This window comes from Hordeum vulgare, chromosome 1H, assembly GCF_904849725.1.
Source record: "Hordeum vulgare subsp. vulgare chromosome 1H, MorexV3_pseudomolecules_assembly, whole genome shotgun sequence".
Lineage (NCBI taxonomy): Eukaryota > Viridiplantae > Streptophyta > Magnoliopsida > Poales > Poaceae > Hordeum > Hordeum vulgare.
Genome location: NC_058518.1, coordinates 497,990,985 through 498,000,927, shown reverse-complemented (window position 1 = coordinate 498,000,927; position 9,943 = coordinate 497,990,985). Strand labels below are relative to the sequence as shown.

Here is a 9,943-nt window from a genome sequence, read left to right as displayed (position 1 = left end):
GCTCAAATACTCCACGCCCAGATGAAACATACAATTCAGAACAATATAACTTAGATTCACATATCAATCATCTAAGAAACTACCAAAATGTTCTAGTAGATAACTAAAAAGAATTATGAAGGAAGAAGAAATCCTTTCCAAACCTCTTTTTGTTCGTCAGATGATTGAGATGTACCGGTAAGCATCTGTCGCGAAATATACAGATCGTCCATAAGCAGTGCAGCAAACCTATAATATGTTCTGGAGTTGCTGAACAAAACAATAAAATAATGACTCACCCCTCTTCTCCGCATAATTGCATTGAGCACTTATAGTTACAAGAAAAAGAACGCAAGGGGCAACCAAGTGAGCTTAGATGAAACCTAAAAGATCAATAATGGGCTGAGTCTCATAAGAAAATAACCAAATTTAAGATTTACAAACATAGAAGGCCAACCAGCACATCGACCTGAGTTGCTGGGCTAATTCCATATTGATTTTACAACACCATATCTTGTTTTGTGTGCTCTCCTGGACCAAACCCACAAATCAGTCCATGCTACGGTCCTGTGCACTCACAAACGCCCAAAGAGAAAGGATATCACGGAACAAAAGTGGATACCCACAGATCGTACATCTCATACCTTCGTATTTTACGTAGTGGTGAGGGGTTAAGCCCATAGGTGGCGCAAAAATCCTATCTGTCAACTCGAGGGCAGAGTCAAGCGAGACAGTTTCGGCCATCCACATAACCAACAAAAATTGAGCCTTACATTGCTTTCCCCCGGTATCCACAGACATGCTTTTTTCCTCTCCCGAGTAAATCGGATCGAAGGTAAGAACCAACCTTCAAGACACATGAGATAGAAAAACGTAGTGAAGGCAAGCTAATTTTGCCTGGAATCTGTATGAAGGCATTTCAGAAGCATCGTCATCCCCTCAACACCTGGTACGCCAAAACTGGGTCCCAAACATGACCCCCTCTGGGAAGCCCAAAGGACGTGGCCGCGGCCGCCGTAGGGAAGCAACATACAGTAAAAAGTAGATGGGAAAGAAGTGACGCCTCGTCCCATCATCTGATTCTCATCCTCATCCTCCAAGATTTGACCGGATTGGCAGGATGGAACCATAATGAACACCACCTGCACAAATTTCACATTGGAAAGGCATCAAATCCCATGTCCAACCATATCTTTTTTTTTGTGGCCAGCGAGATGTACAACGACAATGCGGGTAGGATGGAGAGCGGTTGAGAATCAGATGGGACGAGTACGGCATGGGTGGTGCCAACAACCTGGTGGAGATCCGTAGCCACCGGGAAAGCTTTAGCAGGAGGAAGGAAGCCCAAAGGGTCCGCGGCAGAGCAGAGGGCATGTAGATGTACCAACCATCAAACATTTGCAGTTGGGGTGGTGATCCTCGTCGTATTTGGTACCCTCGTGGCCGATTTCGACCGAGAACAGAACCGATGCCCGATCAATCAGCGACTCAATCCATGATCGAGGACGCGGTCCATATCACTAATTGAATCGAATCTACCCAGTCTGGGGGGCGAGGGGATCCATTAGCAGTCGGGAGGGAAGCAGCTCACCAGGCCAGGGTTAGAGATGGCGGGTGTGGCGCAAGGTTGGGAGGGATAAGGGCGGAGGCGACGACGTGGTGGCGGAGGGCTGGATCGACGCAAACCGATGATCATGTCAAGCGCCGCATCCTCGCGCGCATCGCCTAGGTCGAGGTTGGATATCTCGCCTCGGGTCGATCCCCTCCCACGCCGGATCACGGGCAACCGGCACCGTAATCCCTCGCGAGGCTCGCCTAGGTTGGATGGAGGAAGACAGTGAGTCACGTCGACACTGTAATCCCTCGCGAGGCTCGCCTAGGTTCGAGAGTAATCCCTCACGAGGCTCAGATCCCCTCGAGCGAATGGTTTTATTTTGAGGGCAGCGACGGATCGGTAACCCCATACAGGCTCAATCAACCACAAGCCTTAGAAAAAGTCCTCAGAGTAGCGGCCCATTAGGACAGGCAGCCCAGATCGTCAAAAATTGTCACTCAATGAATGATCTGACGACCAGAACCAACTAAAATATAACATCCGACGGTCAGAAATGCTGAGGGCGTGAGAGAGCTCGCTTTAGGTTCAGTTTTACTGTCCTAAATAAATAGATCATTGCATATCAATAGGCAAAAGCAAACAATGGTACATTCTAGGTTTTTTATGTCAATATCTTCGTAAAGTATATTTTTACTCCACCTATCCCATATGTAAGAGCGTTTTTGACATTATACTGGTGTCAAAAATGCTCTTATATTACGGGATGAAGGGAGTAGCATTCACTCTAACTAGATTTCTAAGGTGAACACATGTTTTTAGGTATGTTATTTGATTAGTGATACACAAGAGATTTACCACTAGAAATATATCATTGGACTTGTCGATGAATTAAAATTTGTTAACACATTAAATACATTTTAGTTAAATTTAAATCTAAAAACTCCATACCCGCTTTTTAAACCGGGATGGAGGGAGTACTACCAGTATATTTCAGGGGGTTTCGATAAAGGTTGCATTCTTATAGTTGAGAGAAAATCAATTTTCGCACAAAAAAGAAAACCATAATCTGCAAGCTTTATTTTTATAGCCTCCGTTTCAGGTTGGCACAATCTTAATCTATTTTGATACTACACGGGATAATGCTTTAGGATTTTTTCCCTGACGTGCATTTTAAAGGCGTTTAAGACAAATGGATCATTGCATATCAATAGACAAAAGCAATTAAGGATATTCTCTAGGCTTTTCACCAATGTAGATAGTGAGTGGTCGAATAGTGTTTGTAATTTTAAAAAATACTCAATTAATATGTTCGTTTTTCTCAAAAAATATGTTTACCAATGCGTTAATAGCAATGTATGCATGCGTGACCAATAAATGACAGAGAACTTTTATATTCATTGGCAATTTTCCTCTTTAGTCTTTGCATTCAATGATTTAATGCACCTTGAAATCTCAACATGTGACGAGAAACCATAAAATTGAGACTTATAAAATGAAAAAAAACTAAAAAATTGTGATAAGCACATAAACCGGAAGAAAGAGAGAGAGAGAGAGAGAGAGAGAGAGAGAGAGAGAGAGAGAGAGAGAGAGAGAGTAATACTCACTCTATCTAGTAGAAATATATCATCTTTGCAATACAAAGAAACCGGAGTAGATATGTAAGCCGAACGTGGGTTTTTAGGTCTGTTGTTTGATTAGGGAAACGTCTGCTATATACCACTAGAAATATATCATCTTTGCAATACAAAGAAACACAACAATCTCTTTGCGTTTTCTATAGATTTTTTTTGTCTTCGAACCTAAATTTGTAAACATATAATTTTGTTGACATATCAAACACATTCTTAGTCAAATTAAAACCTAAAAAATAATGTCTTTCTTTTAAACCAGGACGGAGGGAGTACAACCAGAATTCAGTGGCTTCCAATAAAGGTTGCATTCTTATCTGAAAAATAAAAGAAAATTGATTTTAAGGATATGCATGTATCTAAACTCTGAAAACTGTAGCAGTTGCCAATGGTGAGAGGAAATAAGGGGAAGGATACTGGGAAGGGAATTTTTGAAACCTGAATGTATATACATCATATATGTAAAAAAGTTTTAACAATTCAACAAAAAATAAAAAAAATCTATTTTTTTTAAATAAACTTGACCATTCATTGTACTTATGAAAAAAATCCATAAAAAAATTGCTCTTTGATTTCTTTTCAAAAAATATAAATTATCGGTTAAATTTATTGTGAACAGTAACCTATAATAACAAATATTTTTTGTATTTTTCCCAAAAGTCAATGTTGACCCTTTTCTTCATGAAAACTTATATCCTAATGCGAAACAAAATCAAATAACAAAATCAAATTTAATCTAAAAATATTTTAAAAACTATATCAACTTTTAAATTAATTATTAAGAAAACTACATATATAAAATGCATATACAATCGAAAACCAAAGTGTATTTTCGGAGGATACTGCTATAAGCAAATCATAGACTTTTGTTTTTTACTCCACCATGTCGCCATCCCTCCGCCTGCCCGTCCTCCACCTCACAGCCCTAACGTAGCTGGGAGCGCTACGCCGCCACGGAGCACGTGAGCTCCGAGATCGCTCACCGCGGAGGACGCGCACCACTTGTTCAACGAATTGCCGTGGCACGACACTTCGCCCCGCGCGCCGACGTCCGGGGCGTGCAGCGACGGCCCCACGTGCCCTCGCGGATGCCCTCTTCTGCTGCAGCCTGCATGTCCCGTCGCGCTGCTCCGCGCCAGGCGAAGGGGAGCAACGCGCATCCTCGCTGTTGCTAAAGCCGGCGGCCCCCAGGTAGAATCCGTCCGTGGCAGCCTCCTTGGCGTTCAACGCTGTTCCTAAAGTCTAAACGCGTTCTCTGCACAACACAACAATACAGTAATTTAATTCAACGGTTGCTCTCATTGGTTCATTCAGCATTGTTACTTGTTAAGCCTTACTATATTATTGATTGTGGTTGCAGCACTCCATCTATAATATGTCTTTGGGAATAAAGGCACTTATTGGCAACAGATCAGTCGGAATATCGTCCACTCTGCTAAAACCTTAGTCGGATCTCACTCGGCAAGAATCTGAGGCAACCTTTCATGGCTGAAACCATGCATCTTTCGGAGGTAATGCGTTACAATTTTACATCTTCTGCAAGCAAGACATGTACATTTTGTTGAGATCATCTTGGATCTAGTGCTTGCTTTGTTATCTAATGTCGGATAGTTACCATTACTGTTCGAGAGTGTGTTTTTAACTCCCTTGATCGAGGTCGGCTCACTTCTTGTGCACCTCGCTTGATCTTCCTGGAATTATCTCTCATGTCCATGTGAAGTATTTTATACTGGTCCCTCGCCCTATATATGAGAATGACTAGAAGACCATATAAAATTGTTATCTACAACTGCACTGATAACCTCTGGTGTATTATAAACATATATGTTCTGGATAAGGGGAGTGGCTGCATCAGAGCGTAGCCGCACCTTTCCCCCAATGGAAACTCTTGGCACTCTTAATTATGTGCATATACCTAGTCCTGCTGGCTTCATGCTATTCGGTTATAACCTATCTTTTGTGTTTTCTTGCTGTAATTAAATTTGTGTTCTGTTATTTAGTGCACTTGCACTTGTGGTTCTTCAACATATCATGTCAATGCCACCTCTTTGCACACTTGCATATGCATGGTTGCTGCTTAAACTACATCTGGCAGATGACTCAACTTCTTTTTTTGCTTTTGGTCCCTGTTGACTGGCATTGTGCGAGCCTTTTCCTCTATTGCATCTCGCACCACCCTGCTGGAGATGCATGGGAAGCTTCTCTTTTGGTGGTTGTAGGGATTTGCTCTTTGTATGCTACAGTTTGTTTATATTTGAGTTTGTTTAATTTTCCTCTTGCTTTGAAATTGGTGACGAAAGGCAAGGATCTGGACGTCCAGGTGAACGGCGAAGAATGAACTGCAAATGAGCAAAAAACTTCAATAGAAATCACATGGCAACTATCAAACACACAGTATAGTGAAGCGCTTATGCTTCGAGTTATACCACCCATATTTTGTAAATTTGAAGCAATTTTAATGAGAACACAACATAAATTTATTATTGAAATCAGAACATATAGTTGGATATCAAGCCACTCAAAGCTACAAAGATCAACTAATACATGCAGGCTCACATTGACCACAAAATGTCTCTATATCTTTCCCTAGAAATGCCCTGCATGGTCGATAGCTAGATGATCTTGTTTTCACTACGTGCTCAGTTTCCTACAAATTTGAGCCAATATACTTTCCATGCCTCATCTGCTGACCCGGGCATACCCCATAGGAGCACGTGATACTTGCCGACCTTCTTATATTCATCTGCTACTTTTATCACAAGGAAGTAGTTGTTGCCATTTCCTGCAGGTTGCATGCTCACATAGAGCACATCGACAAGGGAGTTGTCCTTCTTGTTTACCAACCTGTACACCACAAAGCGCCCGATTTGCCAGTACATGGCATCGTGAAAGTTTTGAACTTGCACCCATCCATTGCCAGAAGGGGCATCAAGTGGCGGTGTTGTTGTTGATGCCGGTGGTTGGGCATTACCTTGATAGGTTGGAGGTGTGGCAGGGGCACTAAATTGTGGTGGCGGCGGTGGTTGGTTAACTTGGTACATCGGAGGTGTGGTAGGCGGACTTAATGGTGATGATGGTGGTGGGTGGTTACCTTCATTAGTCGGAGGTGTTGCTGGTGGACTAGACATAGGCGATGTGGGAGTAGATGGAGGTGTGCTAGTGGTTGGTGCTATTGTTGGTGGACTCAATGGTGGTGGTGGAGGACTAGCTAAAGCTGTCGGTGGTGGGCTATATGATGGAGGTGGAGGGGATTGGTCATCATCTTGGTACGTTGGAGGTGTAGCGGGGGGACTAGACAAAGGTGGTGTGGCAATGGATGGAGCAGTTGGTGTGCTCGATGATGGTGGTGATGAAGGAGTTTGCTCATAAGTTGGAGGTGTAGCAGGTGGGCTAGAGGAAGGTGGTGGAGTAGTTGGAGCTAATGGTGGAGGAGGCTCATTAGTCGGGTTCATAGGAGGTGTTGCAGGCGGGCTTGATGTAGGTGGTGATGGAATGGACGGAGGATTCAATGGAGGCGGTGGCGATTGATCGTTAGGTTCATAGGATGGAGGCGTAACAGAGGGACTAGATGGAGGTGTTGGTGGGGTGGCTGGAGCTACTGTTGGAGGGCTAGATGACATAGATGGTGAAGGAGGTTGATCATTAGTCGGGCTCATTGGAGGCGAGGCAGGTGGGTTAGACTGTGGTGGGGGAATGGATGGAGGATTCAATGGAGGCGGTGGCGATTGATCATTAGGTTCGTATGTTGGAGGTGTACTAGTTGGAGATGTTGGTGGGGTGGCTGGAGCTATTGATGGTGGGCTAGATGTCGACGATGGTGGAGGTGGCTGATCATTAGTTGGGTTCAAAGGAGGTGCTGCAGGTGGACTTGATGGGGGTGGTGAGGGAATGGATGGAGGACTTAATGGAGGCGGTGACGATTCGTTAGGTTCGTAGGATGGAGGGAAAACGGGGGGACTAGATGGAGGTGTTGGTGGAGTGGCAGGAGCCTGTGGTGGGGTGCTAGATGATGGAGATGGTGGAGGAGGTTGATCATTAGTTGGGTTCACTGGAGGTGAGGCGGATGGGCTTGATGGTGGTGTAGGGATGGACGGAGGACTCAATAGAGGCGGTGGCGATTGATTGTTAGGTTCATAGGTTGGTGGTGCAATGGGGGGACTGGATGAAGGTGTTGGTGGGGTGGCTGGAGCTAGTGGTGGGGGGCTAGACGACATCGATGGTGGAGGAGGGTGGTCATGAGTTGGAGGTGCAACAGGTGGGCTAGATGGAGGTGGTGAGGGAATGTAAGGAGGACTCAATGGAGCCGGTGGTGATTGACCGTTAGGTTCGTAGGTTGGAGGTGCAACGGGGGGACTTGATGAAGGTGTTGGTGGGGTGGCTGGAGCTAGTGGTGGGGGGCTAGATGAAATCGATGGTGGAGGAGGCTGGTCATTAGTCGGGTTCGTTGGAGGTGTCGCGGGTGGGCTAGATGGAGGTGGTGATGGAATGGACGGAGGACTCAATGGAGGTGGTGGCGATTGATCGTTAGGTTCGTAGGTTGGAGGTGCGACGGGGGGACTTGATGAAGGTGTTGGTGGGGTGGCTGGAGCTAGTGGTGGAGGGCTAGATGAAATCGATGGTGGAGGAGGCTGGTCATTAGTCGGGTTCGTTGGAGGTGTCGCGGGTGGGCTAGATGGAGGTGGTGAGGGAATGGTCGGAGGACTCAATGGAGGTGCTGGCGATTGATCGTTAAGTTCGTAAGTTGGAGGTGCGACGGGGGGACTGGATGAAGGTGTTGGTGGGGTGGCTGGAGCTAGTGGTGGGGGGCTAGATGACATAGATGGTGGAGGAGGTTGATCATTAGTCGGGCTCATTGGAGGCGAGGCAGGTGGGTTAGATTGAGGTGGTGGGGGAATGGATGGAGGATTCAATGGAGGCGGTGGCGATTGATCATTAGGTTCGTATGTTGGAGGTGTACTAGGGGGACTAGTTGGAGATGTTGGTGGGGTGGCTGGAGCTATTGATGGGGGGCTAGATGACATCGATGGTGGAGGAGGCTGGTCATCAGTCGGGTTCACTGGAGGTGTCGCGGGTGGGCTAGATGGAGGTGGTGAGGGAATGGATGAAGGACTCGGCGGAGGCGGTGGCGATTGACCGTTAGGTTCGTAGGTTGGAGGTGCAACGGGGGGACTGGATGAAGGTGTTGGTGGGGTGGCTGGAACTAGTGGTGGGGGGCTAGATGACATGGATGGTGGAGGAGGCTGATAATTACTCGGGTTCATTGGAGGTGTCGCGGGTAGACTTGATGGAGGTGGTGAGGGAATGGACGGAGGACTCAATGGAGGCGGTGGTGATTGATCGTTAGGTCCGTAGGTTGGAGGTGTAGCGGGGGGACTAGATGAAGGTGTCGGTGGGGTGGCTGGAGCTAGTGGTGGGGGGCTAGATGACATGGATGGTGGAGGAGGCTGATCATTGGTTGGGTTCATTGGAGGTGCCGCGGGTGGACTAGATGGAGGTGGTGGGGGAATGGACGGAGGTGGTGGTGATTGATCATTAGGTTCGTAGGTTGGAGGTGTAACAGGCGGACTAGGTAGAGGTGCTGGTGGGGGGCTTGATGATGACGGTGGTGGGGGCGATTGATTGCTAGGTTGGTAGGGTGGAGGTGCAGTGGGAGGACTAGTTTGTAATGGAGGTGGAGGTGACGGAGTATTAGTTTGGTCGGGTGGAGAATAAGATGGGGGTGGGGGTGGTGACGGCGAACCATTACCTTGGTCTGGGGAAGGCCCGGGTGATGACGGTGTTGTTTCTTCGTCATCACACTCCTTTTCTTTTGGCCCTTTGCCATCCTTGTCATGGTTTTTCGGACCATGCCCGGGCTTGGGGCACTTTGGTTTTTTCACCGGCCCTACACCATTTGATTTGTGATCATCACCATCACGGGAACCCTTCCCATTTTCACCCGAAGAGCCCTTGTCATCGGCTTGGGATAGATGGGCAGCAAGGACAAGGATCAGGAGGGAAAGAACTACAATGGGCAGCGATCTCATTGTAGGATGAAAACGCTAAGCGTAAACACCTACCAGAGAGCTGATTTTGCTTGGCTAGCTTACTGGTTTGTGCAGAATGGGCATCGATGCTAGCCATTTATAGTGGTGGTAACCTTGGTAATGGCTATGTTTCGCTAGATCCGAGTCGCATGAAGCTTCTGACACTGTCACACACTGCACCGGCCTGCATTTGTTAATTCTAAGGTCAGCTCCTCACGCACCGGCCTGCATTTGTTTCCTGTCAGATAAAAGAGGGAGAAAGGATCATCAGAAGTCCACTGGGTTACTCTGCTAATTTCGTTGACATTTTACAGGCTCCATGGTTCTCCGTGCACAGCATCTTAGCCTAGATCGCAGGGCCATGCATGAAACTAATTAATGCCACACTGGGTAGTTATGGGTTGACCATGAGAAGCAGAGCTTGGGAGGCCTGGGCAGATTCCAAATGGAGCAGGCAAAAACTGTCAGGTGCCTTAGTTGAGTTGATTAGCTAGTTGACTTCAAAGATAATTAGCTAGCAGTGTCAGATCTGTAGCAGCACACAGCAAATGGGCGGGAGATCTATCTAGCTGTAGGCTTTCATGGGCAGCAGTGAAACCTGGGAAGTCTGGCCGATCAGAAATCGCATCTCTCCATGTGAAGCTCCCAGCTGCTCATATCTCTAGGTAGACTTAGATCCAGTTGATCTGACGTTGTGGATTACTAGATTCACCGGTGGTGCGTGTGACCACACACGCGAGGTTGCATATGGGTAG

At 46.5% G+C, this 9,943-nt stretch overlaps 1 protein-coding gene across 1 annotated transcript; it reads right to left on the bottom strand.

The window, feature by feature from the left end:
- Window positions 1–5,615: 5,615 nt before the first annotated feature.
- Window positions 5,616–9,243, bottom strand: LOC123419273 (extensin-like). Its single transcript, XM_045107144.1, has one exon. The coding sequence runs from the start codon at window positions 9,186–9,188 to the stop codon at window positions 5,802–5,804; it is 3,387 nt and encodes a 1,128-aa protein (XP_044963079.1). The 5' UTR covers window positions 9,189–9,243; the 3' UTR covers window positions 5,616–5,801.
- Window positions 9,244–9,943: the final 700 nt, after the last annotated feature.

Coding starts and splice junctions, on each gene's coding strand:
- LOC123419273 (XM_045107144.1), bottom strand. CDS start 9,188: ATGAGATCGCTGCCCATTGTAGTTCTTTCCCTCCTGATCCTTGTCCTT.